Source organism: Diadema setosum, chromosome 11, assembly GCF_964275005.1.
Source record: "Diadema setosum chromosome 11, eeDiaSeto1, whole genome shotgun sequence".
Classification (NCBI taxonomy): Eukaryota; Metazoa; Echinodermata; class Echinoidea; order Diadematoida; family Diadematidae; genus Diadema; species Diadema setosum.
The window spans coordinates 21,974,324-21,997,066 of NC_092695.1; the positions used below are offsets into that span (position 1 = coordinate 21,974,324).

Genomic DNA, 22,743 nt, shown 5'->3' on the forward strand with positions numbered 1-22,743 from the left:
TTCTGATTACTTTCTCTAAATTATTCCTCTATGTCAAACTGTATTGCAAGGTTATGCTTTTGTGGGACATGTAAGCCTGATGTGTAAAACCAAGGATATTTTACAAGGCTAACCAGGATTTGTACACGTAGAATCAGCTTATTTGAAGCTTATTTGAAGAAAGTGGAGAAAATATGATGCATAATGGCAATCTAAATATCAGCTGAATCCTTTAAAGGGATGGTACAGTTTTGGTCGAGATGAGGCTTCAGGTTTCCAAAGTGTTTTGATGATTATTTTTTGAGATAATGAGAAACCTAGTATGAAATATAAAAAGAGCATATAATTCTAAAAGGAATTCAAAGTTTATTTGATGAAAATTGGTTCTGAAATGGCTGAGATATTCCAAACAGAGTAATCCTAATAAAAGGTGGGACCCACCTTTTATTAGGATCACTTTGTTTTACTTTGTTTTTTGGATATCTCAGCCATTGCAAAAATTATTTTCATCACATAAACTTTGAATTCCTCTTGAAATGGTATGCTCTGTAGTATTTCATAAGGGGTTCCTCAGTATCTTGCAAAATTTTAAAAGCTCAATCCTCATCTCCATCAATACTATACAAACCCTTTCATAAGCCTCATCTTCCGATCCTTCTGGTCTCTGTTTTCTGTGTCAGTCTTTTGTTCTTTTTATTCAATGTGCAATACAACTCAAATTTCCTCAGGAAAAATACCATCAAATTACATGTCTTTTCCTTGCATGGGTGTAAGAAAAAAGAAACTGAATCTTTTCTTAGTCTTGCCACATGGCCACAGAGTCTGTTCTTCATCACAAAAGCAGCTTATCAACAAGAATGAACAGATGACGAAAACGCTTTGTACACACCGTTTGATGTCAGTGTGAGGAGGGGAGTAGGGCGGGGGTCCGGTGGATAGGTCAACCCAGTGGTCACCTTCCCTCCTCTTCTCTTGCCCTTTGACCTCCCCGGACGTGGAGTCGTCCTCGTCTTCTTCGACGATAACCTCCGAGGCCAGGTCATCTGGGTAGTTCCACTTGGTTTTGTGGACCAGGTGTCTGCTGCAATATGGAGGAGCTGATTGCAAAGTAGAACAATAACAACGAATATAAAAGATGGCATATCATATTTGTCCAATTATTCTCATTTTACCATAATATCCATTCATATTGCTCCCTAATGTACAAAAACTGCAATGGGAAAGTGTATGATGATACATGACAATGCTTATACACATCAAACTTTTATTGACCTTGTGCGTTCAAAAGAACACACAGGGATGATGGAACATAATATAGTCGCACATCAATTTGTCCTACAACTTAGAGGTACGAGTAGCTCTAGACAACATACCCATTGGCAAACCTTCAAAATGAGCACACAAACAGAAATAAGCCCCACCCTTCAAAATGACTCATGCTGCTCTCTTCAAATCAAGCAATCAATTGATCAAACATAGCTAGAGATCGGCTACAGCTTATGACGACAATCTCCTGCATTCTTCTCTTGTCAATTGTCATTAAATCAATCCCCCCAGCGTTTACTCAACATTATGAAAATTTCATGTGTTCCACAAACTGATTGCTCTTAGCTTTGCAATCATACTTTGTAGGTTTCTTCTTTTTCACTTTGTGTCAAACCTGTGGTTTTCAAGTTTGTCTGTTTGACAAAAAAAAATCATAAATCAAATCAAATCAAGTCAAATCTTACAGACACAACAAAGAGCGATATCATTCGTGTGTTACCTTCTTTCTTGCTGGTAAGACTGCATACACTGGTCTCTGAGAGGAGCGTCCGTTGCCTGTTGACCAGCAGCTTGTAGTAGCCGCTGATGAAGGTAGCCATTTGGAGAGCGTCATCAGTTGGCAGCAGGAATACAATGGGCTGTTGGCATGAGGGAGGGTGTATACAGACATTGTAAATTGACCTTCAACTTTAGAGGAGCATTTAGCTCCAGATGACGTACCCATACCAGCAACTGACATTTTCAAAACAATTTATTTCGCTTTCTCTTGTCCATTTCACTGTCTTTCTTCTTGTTATATGCAATAACCATGCAGAACAGCATAATTTAATGACATAGCATGCCAAAAAACAATCAAACACGGGTTCAATCAACACATCCTATGACAAGTCTTCAACAGGAGACCCTTTTCAGAAGCAAAAGTTTTCCTTGTCGATGTGTCATGTTATGTCCACTCTGCATACAACCATTCTAAAGAAAAGTTATTTATCAATTCCTGAAAACTGCCTACACAGTTCTGACACATTTGCATGTATTCACACGTCTTTGCAGAATAGAATTGTGTGGCTCTAAATACCAGTCTAAATATTCTTCTACCTCGGGAGAGATCTTCTGACTGAAGCTGGAATGTCCAATGACTGACTTTCACCAATTGCCATTTCTGCCTACTGAGCATGAAATCTATTTAAAGACAGCCTAGATAGATAACATTACCACAAAAGATCTCTCTCCTGTTAAAGGCATAATTTACCATTTGCAGGTGAAACAAAAACCCAGCATTAGTGCTTTAAAATAGTTCTAAAATGTGAGTTAGGGATAGAAACAACCACTGTCAAAATTTGAATCCGTATAATCGATGTTAAGTGTTGTTAAATACACAAAATGTGAACAATAGTAATAATAAAAATGTTTCCAGACTAAAGAGTATACAATTACGGTTTATTGAGAAAAACCCTGATATCTCCTTATATTTTAGGTTTTATTGCAAATATTTCATACGGTAGGATGTTTTATGATACAACAGACCCACACATATGCATCAAATGTGATATCTTGAACATTTTTGAAATCACTGCTCCCAAAGGTAAACTGGACCTTTAATTCCTCTCCCATCAAATAATGATAAGACAGGGAAGAAAAAGAATGTTAAGTTTGAAAGTACTGCATCATTTTCCTTTCCTCCCTCGGCAGGCAGTAATCTTTCATGTGCACTAGGAAAGTCTTGATGTATTAAGAGAAGACAAACAACATTTACAGTTTGCCACAGCATGGCACGACAGTGACTGAAATGCACTTTTTCATCAAGACAGGAGACGGAAAAATAAGAAACATGAAGAAATAATGAAATAAAAAAAGAAATACATAACAATGACTTGGATAGAAAGAGATATGTACTGTCTGAGATAGGGAAATAAGAAATATAATCCTGCTTCTGAAACAATGATAGACACATCGATCAAGCCACACAGTTGACCTTTCGATGTGACCATTTCGAATGAAGGGTTACCACTCACCTGACCGCTCTTCTGGTGTAGCTCCAGGCGATGTACCCCATCCTCTGTCCCGCTCTCCACGGTCAGGAGCAGCCTGGTCAGCTGGTTGAACTCAAGGACCAGGGCCTGATGGCCAGTCTTGGCCAAGAGGCTGACGTCGCAACGCGGCCCGACGATCACGGTCGCATCCGACTGCTGGTCGACATCTGGATAGTCCTGAAAGGCAGACGGGAGAAAGCACATTAGTGAGAAAGACGGTGTACTGCAGTGATCATGATCGTTATAACTCCCCTTCCATTCATTTCCATCAATTATATCAATCAAATTAGTAATGTTGAGGATAACAATAATGGCCATAGTTAGAATGACAATGATGACAATAATCATAATTATTGACATATTCACGACCTCTGTTATCATCATATCACAATCACCATCATCATTCTCTTATTGTCATTACTACTACTTTTACTACAACAACTAATGCTATTCTAACAGTCATTGAATCCAATTAATTCATTTTCATTCCTCTTTTTTCCAACAAAAGATAACACAGAATAAATCAGGAATTACCATTATCGGTATTACCATCGATATACATAGTTCTATAGTTTAACATAAAAAAGATACATGATACATGATTACCATGTGAATATTCATGATTACCATGTGAAGATACATAATGTTTACCACGTGAATATTCTCTATGCTTTCAGTCTGCCAGTGCTTGGTACATAAGTGCAGTGTTTAAGTGGCTGGGACTACAGCGAAAGTTTCCCTTTAAGAGACCTGGCAATATGATTCCATTCACCGGGAAGAGCTGGGCAATACCCTCCTTAATGATATTCTCTGTTCTATCTTGTCTGTATGCTCCATGTGCTACAGACATACAATGTACCTACTACTCATGCATCATATTTCTGTATCTCATTTCCTTGTGCAATTGCTCTCTGTTGAGGGTCAATAATCTGGAATTCACAACTGTTGCTTTGAGAGCAATTCAAGCATACATGTATAAACAGCTCCAAGTTTTATGGAGCAGCAATTTACAATGTGCTTCCCTTTGTTATTGCCATAAGAAAAAAAAAACAAGCAATTCAAATAATTTGATAATTTTACAGAAGACCTGGAAAATCTGTTTGCTACTACTTGAGACATACACCAGCACGATTTCTGAGAATATAGAAATCAGGTGAAAGGTAGGCAAATAGAAACAGTGGGCAATGTGTATGAGAGTGGAACCGCACCTCCCAACAAGACACCTGACCATCGTAAAATAGAGTCTCTGATTACACTCACCAGGATTGTTGTGTTGAACCTCCTGGTCCCAAGGGACTTCAGATCTCCAACGATCTTCAGGTAGTGAAGCTTGGCTTGTAACTCCCTCAGAGTCTAATGGGATTATAAAGTTCAGTTTAGTGCAGTTCAGTTTATTTCTGCATTCCATTTTCAGTACAATACATAACAAAATTTCATAAAATGTGATGAATTAAATGAAATGTTCCTAAGCATCAATAAATGTCATGGAACACAATCATATAATTAAAAGGAGAACATACAACTGTATAAAGAGGGAAAATATTGATAAGGCAATGTTAAATTAAAGGTACACTATACATGAGGGAAAACTTCAAATTGAATTTTGAGGGACAAAATATATCTATTATTGGAAAAGTGTCACTGACTTGTTAAAGGCTTTGGCCACTTCCCTTCAAATAGAAAAAAAAAAAAATGCTCTCAATGGACATGTTACTAAAGACTGGATCCTGGCACTACAGATTTGTGAAGGTCATGACCTTGAAGCATCAGGCGATGGTCAACAGTAATGTCATGTACCAAAAATGAGCAGCTTCAACAGTGATTACACATCTATGATGCTGTCTACATAGATACGTTGTATAATTTAAGCCTCAGCTCAAAATTATAGAATCAGTCCTAAAACAGATGTTAATTCACTGATAGTCAAGTAAATGAATTGTGACTCCCTCATACATGGGAAGTGCATGCGTACATTTATATGTCGTCCATTACTGTATTCCAGATTGCAAATTACACCTGTCCATGAAATTTTCGATATTCACAAGATGCAAAAAACAAATAAATAAATGAATAAAATTTAGAATTGCTAAATAAATTGCATAATCAGCAACTGCACAGTTACAAACAGGGCATTGTCATGGTGAATAAAGGCCTTTGCAGAGAAAGATGAATGGGCTCACTTTCTGTCCCGGAGCAGGCAGATTCTGGTTCTGCTTCATGTGATGGGACAGGAGCTTGCGGAGGTCCTTGGCCTTGTAGCACGTCAGCACCGTCTCGGGAAGGAAGCGTTCCAAACCATCCTCCTTTCTAAATATCCCAAATTTGCCAAGTTGAAGATCCAATGGATGAGGCAATGGATGTGGACAAGACGTGAATAAAAGGGAGAAAAAAACTGCTCAGTTTGCTGGTCTTAGAAATCAGTGCTGAGAATTACAGATGAATTAGTATTAGAAAGTCATATGTATCATTACACAGCATTTCACAATACAGAATTCAAAACATCAGTGTCATCTGTGTATTATTTCAAACAATGTCAGAATGGTTTCTACTCTGTATCAAAAGCACAGAATGTTCTATTTTAGTTCCTGAACAAAATATGAGCTCTTGTACTAAGACCTGATCATTTTTTTTTTCTACATGAAACAGCTACATTTATAGTTATTGTATTGTCAACTAACTACTACACACATGCTCAACATCACTGTTTGTGAAAATTTTGTGATACCTTTAAAGAAATCAAGCTTTTGCCAATACAGAGAGGAAAACATACACAAAATACAAACATACACATATACATTTATACTGCATATAATACACTGTAGAAGTACACTTCCTATCAAGCAAAAAATAATCAATGTTTACATTACATTATTCATATGAAATGCATGTGTTGCTGACGGGTTGTTAAACGTGGGCTTAAAAGAAAATGGTCTACTGATCAAGGATCTTGCACAGCCGATCAACATACATACAGATATATATGTGATGCGCTACAGATACCAGGATGCCACATGCAACCCAGCTGCAATATCCGGGGGAAAAAAGTCTTGTCACTATGGCAACAACAGGATATGAATAGACACTTAACGAGCTTCTACACGCAGCTCATTATGAAACTAGATGGATGCGAATGGATACTTGCCAAGCAGCAAGATATATACTTGGACTGTAGGTCTCTGTTTCGAAGAGAGATGTGAACTAGTTACAGTAGTGGCAGCTGCCATGGTGATGACTGATATGATCGAAGCTACTTGGTTTGTTGCTTAGCGGTTGCCATGGTAACAGCAATAAGTTGCAATCATTGTATAGTGCATATATATACAGCAGGACCTCGATTACCCGGCCATCGATTATCTGGCCATCGATTATCTGGATTCTCTGTTATCCGGATGTCTGACAGTTTCCTTCATATTTTCAGGTATTTTCAGTGCCAAATCTCACTCAAAACAAACACATGTTCATGAATATCGTGTGAATACACAACAGGACATATATATTCCAATCATGCAGCGGACTGTAACTTTTAAGTCAGTTCTTGACACAATGTCAGTGACTGGTGTCGCACTTGTCACTGGTACTGAGTGCACTGCAGCGGTTACAGTACAATGCAGCGGCAGTATTTAAGGAGTCGTAATATCGATCTCACTGTCAGTCACTATCAATCAAACAAACAATACATGAAGGGATAATTTACTTATATTTCGTTTGATTTCCGTATCAACTTATGAAGCATGAAACATAGCAATGCCATGAAGATAATCATGATATTAGTGAATTGGTAATAACATGTGTACACCCCTTGCATGATATGCCAGAAAGTGCTGTATTTGAGCATATCTCTCTTATCTGGCCAAATTGATATTATCTGGACGCCAACCAATCCCGACATGGCCGGATAACCGAGGTCCTACTGTAGATGGAGGGCAGGATTCTATTGCACCACATACTTTGCAATGATTGTGACTCACAACGGCAGTAATTACTGGATACTACTGCACAAGCTGAGCCACAACCAATCAACTCTGTGCATCAAAGTTGCTGCCACGGTGACTGCAATTCCTCCAACTTGCAAATAACTACAACCGCAAATCACGCAATGGCCCAAGAGTGCGTAAGGACCAATGCCAACAAAAAATGCAAGAAAAGACGATGGCACATGTCTGATGCACATGTTATTTAGGCGTAAAGGAACAAGTTACGCAAGTCATGATGCTACTGGAGACATGGTCACTCACTCAATGGCCTTGATGGTCATCTTGGTGGTCTGCTTGCTGGCCAGGAGGTGCTGGTGGATGTGTAGCGAGGCCAGCCTGACCGCCGTCTCCGGCTTCAGCTCGCTGGAGAAGCACCCCTGCAAGACGTCGTTGCAGCACTGCAGTGGGAAGAGCGGGACAAAGAGTGATGATTAACCCATTAATGAGATATTTTAAATATAAAAACAGGTTTTTAGTCAGCAAGGAGGTGTGCATTTATTGCTATACAATGATATTAAAGGAAATATACAGGGTAGGGAATCCACCAGATTTCACATTATAGATCCAGAAATAGAAGAGAAATGGAAAGAGAGAAAGAGAGATAGAGACAGACAGACGGACAGATGGGAGGGGGGGGGGGAGGGGAGGGGAGATGGAAAGACTGGCAAAGAAAGGTGGGTAGTAGATGTATCCAATCCGTGTCGGTGGTGCAATTCCTGAATATCCTCTAGCTGCACACAAAGACCTTTGTACCCTTTCCCAGTGGGAGCAGAGTGCAGTAGGAAAGAGGCAGGATTCTGCACCAATGCTGCTCTGATACACACAGTTATACCTAGAATCTACCATCACCTTTGTGTCACATATCACAAGGTCATTGGCATATGACTGATTTCAGTGGTGAAACCTATTAGAATAATTTCAAAGTTCAAAACACTTATCATACATTTGAGGTGTATAACAATGTAAGTATGGTTGCTCATGTGAAAGCAGTAAAACTAACAGAATAATGTCTGTCTTCAATATCATTCTCAATGTTAATTAAAGGGGCATAGTCCCGGTAGTGTAGATGGCGCTGTTGATGATACTGCCAATCACCGTAAGCATTGATACGAAGATTACCGAAGTTGAGCTGTCATCAAGAGTAAAGTGCGTAGGTGTTGCTAAGTAACGTTGCCATTGTTGTCTTCTTTGCGCATCGTAGTCTGTAGTAATGCCAGGGTGCGTGCATATGTGCTTGTTATTGTGACATCACAAAAGAAGTTTGCTAAAGCTGTCGTCCCCCTCAGCCGATTCATGAGCCGAACTGTGATCCAACCACTGACTACAGTGAATCCGACTTCTTCGGACTCGGGGAAAGTGGGCCAAAGCGTAAGCGCTAAAGAGGAGTCAATAGCGTAGTTCTCTATAGGAAACTTGCGCCGTGCGCCCGTGTACGCATTTGACTAAAACACCGGGACCATGCACCTTTAAGTTTATACGTACGCTTTATGTGCATTTCGCCAATAATAGAGAACCGACATCTTCTTTATATGTTACACATAACATATAAAAACATGTAAATAGTGTTTGCTAATCTGTTGGGGTTTTTTTTACACACACAAACAAGGAATACAAAATTCAGCTGAACCTGAAATGGAAAATAATCAACTCACACACAACACATCCACATATATCATGCACACAAACACAAAATGACAATGTACATTTGCTAGAGCACGACACTGTGCACGTGTATTTCCACGTTCTATTCCAAGCCGCTCCATTACCAGCAGTAATCTAACAGTACGCGATAATGTCCATCCAATATCATCAAACTGCATCAACAACAGTCTCACGGTCATTAACAAGTTTATGAAGAGCTAGATTAATGAGGCTCGGGAAGCAAAATGCGACAATAAAATTTCATGGCGTTCATTTATTTGGCATTGTGAGTGACGCTGGGAAATTTTCATGAACTGCTGAACATCTTCTACCTTTTATGAGCCAAGGCACTTAACTCGTCAAGCTTTTGCACCAGCAGTTTTGTAATCCATCCAAACTTGACCTAGTTGTACAGTTTGCAGCCAATTCAGCTGTAGTAGCTTTGTGCCTCAGTGAAACAGAAAGGGCATATTGACAAAATAAGACTCTGTAGGTGGATTAGTCGATCACTATTCATCGACAATTTAATAGTTTCCAGACATCTCTGCCAATTTGTGAAGAAAGCGTGCAAATCAGCCAAGAAAGAGCTTCATCGATTGGTAAACAAAGCACAGTAAGGGTCAAGTCATCTGGCACTGGGCAAACCAAAAGGGGACATGATCGTGTGGTGGTTTCCCCCAATTTTTTTTGAGGACTGAACCAGTATGCCAAGTTTGCACCCCGCTTTACATGGGGAGAAGCAAAAGGTGGGATCTTTCACATGAATGAATTGCCTATCTCTCTCTCTCGGTTCCATGACATTAGCTCCTGCAAAAATTGCTCCCATGATATATCCGCACACTAAGCCAAACATAAATTCTACCCAAAACATAACCTTTACCCTAATCCTAATCCTCATATCAAACTAAACCTAAGACCCTATCACAACCCTAACCCTAAACCCTACAGTAAGTCCTTGGAGAAAATAAGACCGGAGCACTGTCACAGGAGCTAACGTTGTGTCACCCTCACACACACACACACACACATGCACACTAAATCCACTTCACGCCCCATCTGTTGAGACAGAGTTTTAGAGGAGCTCTCTATTAAAACCAGAGGGGGCAATATAACACCCAAGACTGCTCAGCTGGACTCAAACCCTACACTTCTGATTGAAAGGCTCTGCAGTGCGTGAGCGCCTGTGATTACTCATCCTTTGGTCAGACCATCGCAATACTCGACAAGTTTCAATTTTCGTTTAGAATGATGCCACTTCCCTTCTGTACCGTGACATTAGATTGATACTTGACGACCGCGCCACACAACATTTTAACATCACACTTCCTCTTTGCCCGCATCATATCACGCTAACCCGAAAACTCATTAGAGGATGAACAGTGGAAACGAGGCAGCTCGGCTGTTTGATTTACCCCACTTTGCAAAGTCAATCTTTACAATGTGACCTCTTTCTCATAAAGTCTCGTTTAAATATTAACAGGTCGGGTCTAATATCTCAGTCCCCATTTTCTGCAACAATTTTCCCAATAATGGATTCTCGATCCCTGGTGGGCAAACACAGCTCATTCAGCTCACCTTCTTCTATTGCCAACATAATTAGCAACTCTGATGTAAGGGGTAGTCCTCAATCATGGTGCTCTGTGGCTGACGTGAATGAAACTTCAACTTGCAGTGACCCCCAAACTTGACAATGCCATCATTAAAATTATCTTCTACACGGAAGCTAATGTCTAAAGTCGTATATCACGACAACAACTGAACAATACATGCTAATCTTGGGAGCTGTGGGTTCTACGGATTACATCCATCAACACCTAGCATCACTAACGTCACATTCAGAACTTGCTTCCATTTTTTCCCCCTGAAATTGCACATACACTGCCTAATTACTCTCTGTATAAAATATTAAAGCAGATCCCAATCAAATGACTGGTTGAGAGTGCACATGTGACCAGGCAATTACTTTGCGCAACACGCAATTTTGCTCATGACCAATCACTAGTGAAGTATAATGACTAGGCATTAGCACTTTCGCGTTGCCACGGTGATCGGGTGAAATTGAATTGTTTTATTTGTTTGCAAAACTGGCTGCCAGGGCATTTAAACTTCTACATTTGAAATTCGTTTGATGACAGGGAGCTGCTTCATCATTTTGTGCAATATAAAATACACATTTGGGCATTAGTATAATTACCCACACTCAGTCCTTTTGAAACAATCCAAATGCCCTTGCCTACCACTTGGGCATGTTAGACTGTTCCAAAGGTACCTTGTGTGGGTAATTTTAACTAATTCCCTCACTGACGTGTATCATTTGTGTATCATCCCTGGCATCACAGGGTGCGTTCGAGCGCTCTCCTAAAGTGAACTGTACCGTACCGTACCGCGCCAGGGGAGCGTTCGAACGCTCCTAAAGTGTACCGTACCGTACTGTACCGAGCCAAAAGTGGACCACTTCCCGATGTGCTCCAAAAGCGTACCAAAGCGTACCAAAAGTTCGTTGTAAAGCATGCGCGTATTATGCGCATACGTCACAATGCAAAAACATCATTCTCTTTGTTCGGGACAGCTGTAAGTAGGTCAAGCGCAAGGTGAATGACCTTCTTGCTACAAACAAGCGTGACCTTTTCTAAAAATAACTCGAGAGGTACGCTTTCTCAACAGAGCATTCGAACGCTCCCAAACTAGCACAGTACGGTACGGTACGCTTTAGTTCAGTTCGCTTTGGTTCGCTTTAGAGCGTTCGAACGCACCCACAGTTAAAAACTAATTGGCAAGTCTTCTACATGAGAGCATAGTTGGTGAATTCAAGCAATGCAACCATCACACAGCAGCTAGGTTTTACTTCTCTCCTATACTACAGTATCTTGAAGGTGAAAGCATTCTTTTACTATGGACACACAGTAGATGGGAATAGTACTTTTTACCATGACTAGTCTGTTCATGGAATGAATCTTTTCTATGACCAACTTGTTAGTAGCACACATGGTCATACTATGACCAACAGGCAGGTTAAAGTTCTCTTCATTCTGACCAGCCCCTGGGTAAAGATCTTCTTAATGTGATTAACAAGCTGGTGCAGGTGCTCCGGCAACGACTATCTGTGTGGTTAAGTACTATTTACTAAGATCAATTTGTCATTATAAGTCTGCTTTAATATGACCAACCTGTTAGTTTAGTTCGTACAGGTGGTTATACTCCAACAAATCTATTGCTTGCCTGAGAACTCTATGAACTTTGTAAAGCCTCTCGGCAGAATTACACAAGTACTGTTCCCTGTGGCAAACCTCTTCCGTGTAGGCGTTCTTCATATATGACCAACCTAATGGTGAACTACCATCTTTTTGCTCCGACTAACTTCATAGAGCGAATATTCTAACACTGACCAATCTGTGCTGGTCACTGTACTCTTTGCTCCACCTAACATCTTTGTTAGAGTATCTACGTAAAAAACTGTTATTTTCAGGTACACACATATTTGCAAATGAGGAGGCCACTGTCATTTTTACGAGATGACGTTTTCATGATTTTACACCAAGGCTATCGTTAGTGTACTAAAATACTCAAATGCCTGTCCGTTCACTCAGCCACTTTATGAAATGAAGATCAGGAGGCATTATTTGTTGTTAAATTTACGGCCCAACAGTGATTTATGAAAATAACAGCTTTTACAGTACTACTCTTTCACTGCTGACTAACCTGCTGGTAGAAGTACTCGAAGGCATTGGGGTCCTCAGTGTGGAGATCGTAGGCATCACATGGAACATAAGTGACCCTCAGCATGCACTTCCAGTTTTGACTGCCTGGTCTGTCTGCAATCTGGGGATGAAATTGGACAGATGGGTATTCACCAGGCCATATTGTATGCGACCGACGAGATACTGTATTCATATATAGATAAATAGATCACTGCCCACAACAAAAATGAGAGGGCACAACTAAAAAGTATTTTACATGTAAAACACAGCTGCCGTACTGTTCAAGATCAGCCATTTACACTGTATCAACTGTAGCATGAAGATTACGAAGGCCGAAACTTGATATTTCGTAGCTGAGTTTCACGTCCCTGCAGTAACTGAGGATGAAATTGCATTTTGAAGTCACTCCCATCCTCACCTACGTATTTCAAAACCATGAGATAGAATTAGACCTGACCAGGATATTCCAAAGCACCAGCTATAAGGTTTATTTGCTTTTTTTTTTCTTGACAATCAATTCTCAAACTCTTGGGATCTTCAGAGATCATTACAAACTACTATCATACTTTTGTATTTCATAACTTACTCTTCTACTGCGCCTTGAGCACGTTAACTATGTGGAACTTGCGCATTATAAGTACCCTGTATTATTATTATTATTATCATTATAAGAACAACTTCAAGTTTTTTTTTTTCTTTTTGTCACAGATGATACATGGCTGACCCAAAAGCTGATTGAATAACAAAGTGTAATATATCAAACTACATTGAAAGGGTCATTTCGTTCTTCTTAACTCTCATTCCAATCAACTGTAAATATGGAAATTTTCACTGCTGGGGGAAATTTTCACACATTTCACGAGACAAGACTCTCCTGCAAAAATAAAGCAAAGCAATTTCTTTTTTATTTTATGTAACACTACTTTATGTTTTTTCCTTTTTTTTATGGTATCCTACGGCATAGAGAGGAGAAGTTACTGTAAAACGAGAAATATTCGCGTGCATTCTAACTTCGCGAATTTCGCGAGCACCAAGATTCACGAAATTAAAATGCACTCTAAAGTTCTTGTCTACACTGTATGCATTGAATGCCAGTGGCAGTTCGTGAAAATTTCATGCCGCAAAAAAGGCCGTCGGCTCCAATTCGTAAAAAATGTATGCCGCGAATATATCATGTTATACAGTAGTCTCATTCCCCAGACTCACCTGTCGCAAAGCCTCATGTTCCTGCAGTATGATGAACTTGTGCTGGGAGGGGATCCGGACGTCTCCCACCACCAGGGAAAAGTACTCCAGGCATTTCAGGTCCAGCTTATCCCGCAGGTTCTCCAACACTTCCTGCAGTTAGAAGAAATGTAAATCAGATGATGACACAAACAGCAGACACATAAGTATTCACAAAACTGAGTAATGTGCATTAAGAATCTGCGTTTTCATTTACTTCAGCTTCCTTCTCTGTCAGATGAAAGATTTACATTGAAAAAAAATACACAGCAGGTTGATCTGGGAGCTAAGGGGGAGTGGGGTTCATGCAGTGGTCATGCTAACTAACAAGTACAATGATTAACGTGCCCACATGGCGCTAAACTATAAGTGAGGACCCCCTGCTGCTCATGGAGTGTGAACCCTATGGAACCTTGTGGTTCTAAAAATCATCAATTTATCTTTACGATTGCTAACTTTCAAGAGCGTCTACATGGGACTAAACTAAGAGCTAATCATCGAAGTTTAAATCTTTGTGCTAAATCTTTAATGATACACAGTGAGTAGATTTCGATCTTACCTTGACTGTTGTATCATTGTCGTACTTGAACGATTTCGTCTGGCCGTTCTCCAAGTACACCTTGAGAACGTTTGGCAAGTACACCAGACTGGGAGGAATCTTTGGCTGTAAAAGAGAAATAAACATACACTTCAATACATGAAATAAGCATAGCACCTTCATTAACTCAAATACTTACATGGCTTTTCCCCTTACATGTTCTCTTTATTCTATCACCATTCGAAATACTTTATACTCTATATATTTTGGCAGATTTTATTTTCACGAATTTTGCAAGTCTGGTGCTATTCGCAAATCTAACAATACACAAAAATATTAACTCTGATCCTAACTTGAATGTGACACGCAAACATACATATCTCCATTCATTACTGCACTCCATGTCGCGAACTCTTTTAAAAAAACATTTGCGATATTGTCTGGCAGTCCTAATTCTAAAAAAAAACACAATAGACTTGCTAAATATATAGCATATACAATACCCCTCATGAGATCTTGACCATTTTGAGAAAATTCTTATTAAAAAAATAAGACAATGACATAATACAGCAACGGAAATGAATGAAACTTCAAATAAAACCAGTGGCTGGCATTATTGCGTTAAACTTTCAATCATCAGAACACAAGGCTTACAATTTGAATTGAACTTTTCAGTCTTTATCAGTATTTCTTTTAGATGAATCCATTTGAGCAACATGGCTAGATTTCAAAGTTGGAGTTGAATGATGCAACATAATGATGCACAGCAAGAAGAGAATGTGATAGCTTTTTGTCTATTCCCAAGAATCTATATTCAGTGTCTGGTCCTTTTACTTTTTTGTGTGTGTCTTAAAATGGAAACTGCCACCAGCTATTCAGCTGAGCAAGACGTCCCTAGTGACTCACCGAGTTGGAGGGAAACGTGTTGACATTCTCGGCAAAGCGCACCCGTGGCGGTTTGGCTTTCAGTTTCTGCTTCTTGGTGGCGCTGAGGAACGAAGACTTAAGGCCCGTCTTGTCGATGTAAGGTTGAATTACACTCAGCTCAATTTGATCCGTCGAATACCTGCAGCATAGCAGTGTTTGGAACAGGGGGCGTGATTAGAATATGAAAAATTTGACATTATGATGTTGATAGACATGTATCTGCCTGACACTCTTTGCTTTGATGAATTCGCTTTGACGAAATGACTGTTAAACTTTTCTACACCTATCCAGATCTTTGTGCTGTATCACAATCTTTGAGACATCAAAATCTTTGTGATGTCAAATTCTACAAGCAACATCTGTTTTGGTTTTCATCAGAGCTAAAGATATCAATGGCACACGGACTCCAGGATAAAACACACACAATTTCTGTACTGGAAGCACTGATTATGGGGGGCATACATAACTGTCTCCCCGAAAATGGTCACCACACCTCTACGAGAGGCATGACTATGAGAGTAGCCCTCCTTCCAGGTTGCATATTATCATAAAAATATGATTTCATCTCTGTCAGCAACCATACTCATGCAACAGACCGTTTCTGTAACATATTACATATCACAGATGTTTCTTTTCTAACAACAAACCATTTCATTTACCTGCTCCCTCCCAATAAGTTTCTTGGGCAGGAATTCACTAAGAAAGTCATCAGTCGTTGCTAGGTAGGTCAAGCCTTCAGAAAGCTTTGTGGTTGTTAAAAAAGGTAATCTTATGTGACCGAAGCATCCATAGCATTTTAATAAATGACAGAAATAGTCATCACAGAAATCACCCCCTGTTCAGACCCAAAAAGTTTATAGTGAATCTTAATAAAGAAATGTCAAATGAAATCAGCCTATGGAAATAACCTACATGTATGGAACATTTAGACATATATTTCGACCAATTACACACACATACACACACACACACAAATGTATACAGTGTAGATGTGCAGTTTTCCACTACACATGTTGTTATTGTCGTCGCTACATTGTAGCGCCTACCTGGCCCTCATCCATGGAGTGCGCATGATTTGACTTTCAACAAAGTGAGAAAAAAGGTCGCCTTTCATGCACATTTGCATTAACCCCAGTTATACCATTCTATGAACACCACACATTCAGGCACATACTGAAAGGTGATTTGTTCCAGTTCGAAACAATGTTCTGACCTTCATTTTGTTACATGATATATGGCGTTTTGTTAGTCAGTGTTAACACACATAAATCCATCATCTATATACAAACGTAGCTATACCGTTTTGGTATCCCTTTTTTCTTTTGTCTGTATACCCTCTAAGTTTTTAGGCAGGCATCTCAATGAGGCATCTCTTAGCACTGATCAGCTGTTGCTAGGTAGGGCAAGCCTCTGGTAAGCTTTGTGGTTGTTATGGCAATTTTTTGTAAACAAAATATGCAGAGAATTCTAACACATTACAGAAACGGCACGTTAAAAGTCTTCCCTTTGCTACTGGAATGAACAGCACACAGTTTATTGCCAAGGGATTCTTTATCATCATTTTTACCGCTGATTTATAGTCTGGTAGGCTATCATAAATATGACAGAAATTTATATGAAACCAGGTGGATAACCTTCGCTTACCCATGACAAGCAGGCATTTAATCTACCGTAGATGGCAAAGAGCTTACATACACAACACTGAATAAATGACTTTAGGATGCCATCAAAGGAAATGTTTCTAAACCTCATTGTAACAAGCACACTGGCACAATCAATGATACATTTGTCCTTCAATGCCAGTGAGACCACAATCCATTTAGTCCTGCATGCAAAAGAGTCAATTCTATTCACTACTATCCATCAGAAGGGCAAGTATACTGGGCCATTCTCACATAAAGTGTTCAATTTCAGTTAGAGTAAAACCCAAAAATCAACCACGAAATATTTGTTCAAAACTTGTCTTTATATAAACAACAATACTTGCTGGATAAGAAACAAAAGACAGTAAATTCCCAAAGGAACGCATTTACAATGTAACAATGGCACAAATTGGGGCATACATTTCTCTATATAACTCTATGACAGATACGTTACCGATAGGACACAGCATGGTATAAAACAGGTTTAGATCAATATATCGGACTATTTGAAACCGAACTTCACCCAAGAATGGCGTCTGATCCTGTACAACAACACGAATTGCCTTTTTAAAGTAAGAATAAAGACAAACTCATTATATACTTTGTCTTCTTGCTGGATTGATAAGGAGTCCACGCAAAAATTTGTATATATTTCCTAACTTTTTTTTTTTCACTTGATTTCAGTTAGACATGCAAAGAAAAAAAATGCCAATATATTTGATTAAATTGGTTTCAACTACATGGATGGCCAACACGACCAAAAATGACCATCTTCCAAAAGGCTTTATTGTACACTTTTGGAATAACAATCTCGCAAATGACCACATGTCCATGGTAACGTATCTGTCTCTGCATCTTTTTCGTAACTCGTATTGATATTGATACCTCTTTTAATGAATGTGCTCTATCTGTTTTTGAATTTTGAGCTCAGAGCAGGAAGAGTAACACTTTCTGTCTCCAATTACTATCAAATTTGACTGTGTATATCAAAATTCAAAGGTATATTGTGAGTATCTGTATATCAGAACTGTACATTTATCCAATAATCTAATTGTTAATTTTCCGTAAATTCTAGAACATGTGTGGTGAAGAGCTCAAATTGTAAAGGCACACAAATAGATTTAAAACAATGTTACAATTATATTATTTTGCATAGTTACAAACTTTGGTAAATGACTGAATCACCAAAGGAAGTTTTTTGATAATCTTATCATGGTAACGTATCTGTTGCAATAGTAACTTGTCGTATATCGGTGTAAATCACATCAGAAAGACTTTTTCATGTTTTGTATTACTTATGCTCATTGTAAAAGAGTACAAAGACTGAATATGCAAATCAGTGAATTCACATGCTTCTTCATTAACATATCACTTTCACGGTAAAAGTCATGGTAACGTATCTGACAAAAAAATAATTATCCATTTTCTGCCTAGCAAATAAATCATGTAACCTTCTCTGGCACCTGGCAGAATCGAAACATCATTGTAAGTGTATCTATTGTAATTCCTGTGTGTAATAAATGATAAAATGCAGTATTTGTGTGCCTGTCGTCATTATTCATATCGAGGTGACACATTTTAGTAGCCTGTTCTGATCACAGTCATATCATAGAAAATCCCTTTTTGATACGCATCCAATATTAACATTAGAGGAGATCTGTCTCCATAAGAAGGATGCATGATAGTACACTGTGTAATGCATATTCGTCGGCTACATTTCAACAGTGCCCGCATGAAAATTCAATTGATATTCAAGCAGGCAATCTAAGTATTTTCAAGCAATGTCCTAACATACGCTTAAGATATGATTTTTATGATAAAGTTATGTAATTAACACGTATTTACAATAGCATTTTACACGATTTGCCATAAATTAAAAACATGTAAATATAACTCCACATCCATAATTACAGATGTTAACCCATCAAGGTCGAAAACTTAATTTGAGTTTTAAGGAGACAATTTTCACATTACAACTTTAAATTTGCAACATAGAAGTCTTCATTTTACAGAAGATTCCTTTAAAATGCGATATTTCAATGTTTTTTATGCAAAGTCAAATATTTCAAAGGTCATGCTGCTGGAAATGGTGCCAATTTGGATGAGAAAAAGTGAGATTTCAATTTTCAAATGGTTTTCAATTTATTTGAGCAAATCGGAAATGACTTTCATGTACTGTAGTGCAGCACGTACTTGATGGGTTAAAGAAAATGTGAAATAATGCCTTATTGTTTGTACTGTAGCGCTCTTTCTCTTTGCCCTGTAATGACAGTACATCATATATCCTATATATATTATATATATGATTATTATATATTGATTTATTTATATATTCATTTATTGAGTTCTTATTCATACAAGTTTATTAATTTGTTCATGACGTATGATATTCTCTCTATCACCATGCAGAAAACGGTTTTCTCTGTATAGTTGCAAATTTTGTAATTTCTATCTATTAGATTATCAAATTGAATGAAATAATTTTGTTATGGACCTTTGTTTTACTTCTAAACAAACAATTAATTTAAGCAAAAATGAAAATATGATCATCATGATATATACGCCAATACCTGTACTTTCGAGTGTGAATCCTGTTTAATGCCCGTCTTTTAAATTGAAGTGAACTTGACAAATCTGCTACAGGTTTACGATATCTCGCCTGGCTATATCTTTCATTTTGTAGGAAGGATGGGTAATTTAATTTCTTCCTTTTCCTGTACAGGCCTTTTGTATTTGTGCTCGTGTTTTCCCCATTTTCTGAAGAAGAAATGAAACCAAGAAAATGATTATCAAAATAATTATGTTCATCATAGTAGTGTAAAAAAGAATTCAACTAGTCATAACTAGCCAATGTAAGATGAATACTGCCTGCATTAAAGAATCTGGAATCAAAAACTTAATGAGATCTAACCTAAATATAAACAATGAGACTAAACAGGTGCCAAGTAAACATATACTGTACATGTAAGGTAAGAGAAAGAGCGCAAAGTGGTAAGTGAAATATCTGAAAATGCAGGTCTCTACTTTATTAAGGAAAAAATAAAGAAGATAAAATATGTAATACACGCACACACATGCATGTATACATGTATGTATGTATGTATGTATGTATAATGAAGGACAGAGATGGGTGGATCAGTATTAAGTTCGGTGCGATGTCGACCAATAATAATGTATTATTAAAGATAGACCTTATAGTAATAATAATAATAATACCAATAATAATGATAATGATAATAGTAATGATAATCATAAGTATCATTATGCTTCATTTCAAAGCAGTTAGGGAAGAAATGATTCGTCTACCGGCACAATAACTTATTAAAAAACCACCAGATCTTAACCGACAGATACGTTACCGCACCTGTCAGATACGTTACCAGCTTTTTGTGGCACAACACACAATATTAGATTCATGATCGAGCTACTGACAACTGAATAAATGTATAGCATAGGTGGTGCACTTGTACTAAAGTAGCATTAAACATAAACTATTGATATCATAAACATGCCAAATGTACCGTTATTATCTAAAGATTATTTTGACAAACGCATTTACGAGATGTCTTCCGAAGAACGGCGAAAATTTACTGTAAATGCTCCGTCGAAACGACTACCGAGCGCTCCACACAGGGTATCCATGAAATAAGTGACTGCAGCACATGATAAACGAGACGCTCTCTTTGCAAAATTTGCGTAATCATGAGAGGAAAATTACGCTCACAGAGCGCGCATATTTCAGTAACGTATCTGACGTAACGTATCTGACGTAACGTATCTGATCGCACGTTTTTTCAAAGCGCAATAACTGTTAAACATTTGCAAGGAATGGGTAATTATTTTTTGTGATGATGCATAATCTCAAAAGGTCTTAACCAATGTACAATTAAACAATATTACATCAAACACTTTTGTAGGGGGTCGTGATTTATAGGTAACGTATCTGTTGCGAAAAAAATGTGGAAAATGCGTTTTTGGAGATAATGGTCTGATTTTGAAAACCGAAATTTAGAAACAGAAAATCAAACTTAACTGTATTTGATAAAGTATATCCATCTGATATTAAACATGTATTGTCGTATCTCACGTCTGCTATTTTCACTGATTTATCAATGAAAATATTTTGGTAACGTATCTGACATGAATTTTGGCGACACACCTTCAGTGAGCTCCGGAGGGAAATGACGTGGAAGATTTCAAATTTTGGCTTGTTTATGCATAAATATATCAGACGTTAATTATATTTACCAATATCATGTTGGGTTTAAGCTCATTTTGTATAATTTTTTAGCATAATACAAAATGTACATGATTGCGGCGACATTGGGTTTTGGGATACTTCTCCAACTTTACCAGTGGATATTTCAAAATTTACGCATGCGATAACAATTTTTTTTTTTTTTTACTTTTCTCCTCAAACCCTCAGGTGTTACATAGACAATTCTGGCAATTCAATCCAGGCCTTTAGCAATGGAAATATTCGTGGGAACGTTGGCGACACATATTTTCAGTTTTTGAACGCTTTAGCAGAGAATGGCCCTACTGTACTTGCATCCTGTACACAACACATTGTGAGAAAAATTATACACGAACCCACACACACACATCGCTGGAATTCTTCCATCCATTTCATTCATAAAAAAGGGTCAGCGGGGTGTGACGTTCTGTAACCTTTTGCACCTGAAATTGACAGGGATGCTTGAACACAGGGCACACAACAAAATGATCATAACAAATGTACATGTATGAACTACATGTACCCCCCCCCCCCCCACAACATACGTCATAAATGACAAGATGATTCAATCAACAGAACAATATATTGTCCTCACATGATTACCGGTAGCGTATTGTGTAGAGTTACTGGTACAGACGCATACTATCTTCAGTAATGATATACAGGGCCGGTATTTCATAGAAGCAGAAGTAGAAGTCACAGCAGTGATTGCATAAGTGAGAAATTTGAAAGCAATTGCAGTTGCAGTGATGACATCATTGCAGTAATACATGTATCCACACCATTATTTGCGGTTGGAGAGATTTCTTTTTCTTTTTTTTTTTGAACCATCAAAGAATTGTAATCCAGTATGAAGAAATATCACAAGCAATGATAATAACACAATCCTCCTACAGTACAAATCTACAAGTAACACGTGCATATTCCTCACGTGCATGGAACTCAATCAATCACACTTGCAAAATCACGCAGCAAGCCATAACTGATGCCTCTAAGGGCTGCTTCGCTTATTTTCCTTTGATTTATGATTGTCGCTCCCGACAATAATAATCCTACAGTCTGCAGATGGCAAAATTTCACGGACAAATACCAAAGTTTCAACAAAATAATAGCATGAGAAGGGTAGTGCGTGATTGCGTACGTGACAGAAGCCAGTTTGGCGTAAGTTACTCATGTCAGAGCTGTTGGTTTCAATATAAAAACTGATCATTTGACACCATGTGTTCGTGTGTGTACATGTTGCCATATGGCTGTATTATTATATTGAATCCACATTGCATGCTCACTACCCCCCCCCCCTGTTTATTGACTCTTGTGTGACTAAGAACTAAAAAGTTATTGCATACAGTGTAAGTAACTCATTTGCTGATTTCATGCGGTAAAAATATCGTTGTACTTGGTTTTGTGAGAATTTCCAGGGACAACCAATTGCACTTCATTTCAGTGCCAAGTAATAATTTCACATCTAACAAGAATTCTTCAGCAAGTACTACTTGCGTGGGTGTGCGTGACTGTGTGTACGTGTGTCTGTCTGTCTGTATATCTACATGTCTGCCTGTTTGTATATTTGTGTGTCTGTTGGTATG

General features: G+C 38.3%; 1 protein-coding gene across 1 annotated transcript in view; it reads right to left on the minus strand.

Annotated features, from left to right (window-relative positions):
* LOC140235524 (uncharacterized) overlaps window positions 1–22,743 on the minus strand; it is a 60,884-nt gene that overhangs the window by 14,629 nt on the left and 23,512 nt on the right. Inside the window, exons 5-14 of the mRNA XM_072315547.1 lie at window positions 15,257–15,416; window positions 14,372–14,476; window positions 13,795–13,926; window positions 12,590–12,709; window positions 7,511–7,647; window positions 5,456–5,582; window positions 4,536–4,628; window positions 3,258–3,452; window positions 1,745–1,883; window positions 869–1,076 (exon numbers count right to left, since the gene is read on the minus strand). Coding sequence (XP_072171648.1) covers window positions 869–1,076; window positions 1,745–1,883; window positions 3,258–3,452; window positions 4,536–4,628; window positions 5,456–5,582; window positions 7,511–7,647; window positions 12,590–12,709; window positions 13,795–13,926; window positions 14,372–14,476; window positions 15,257–15,416 — 1,416 coding nt within the window. The remainder of the gene's footprint in view (window positions 1–868; window positions 1,077–1,744; window positions 1,884–3,257; window positions 3,453–4,535; window positions 4,629–5,455; window positions 5,583–7,510; window positions 7,648–12,589; window positions 12,710–13,794; window positions 13,927–14,371; window positions 14,477–15,256; window positions 15,417–22,743) is intronic.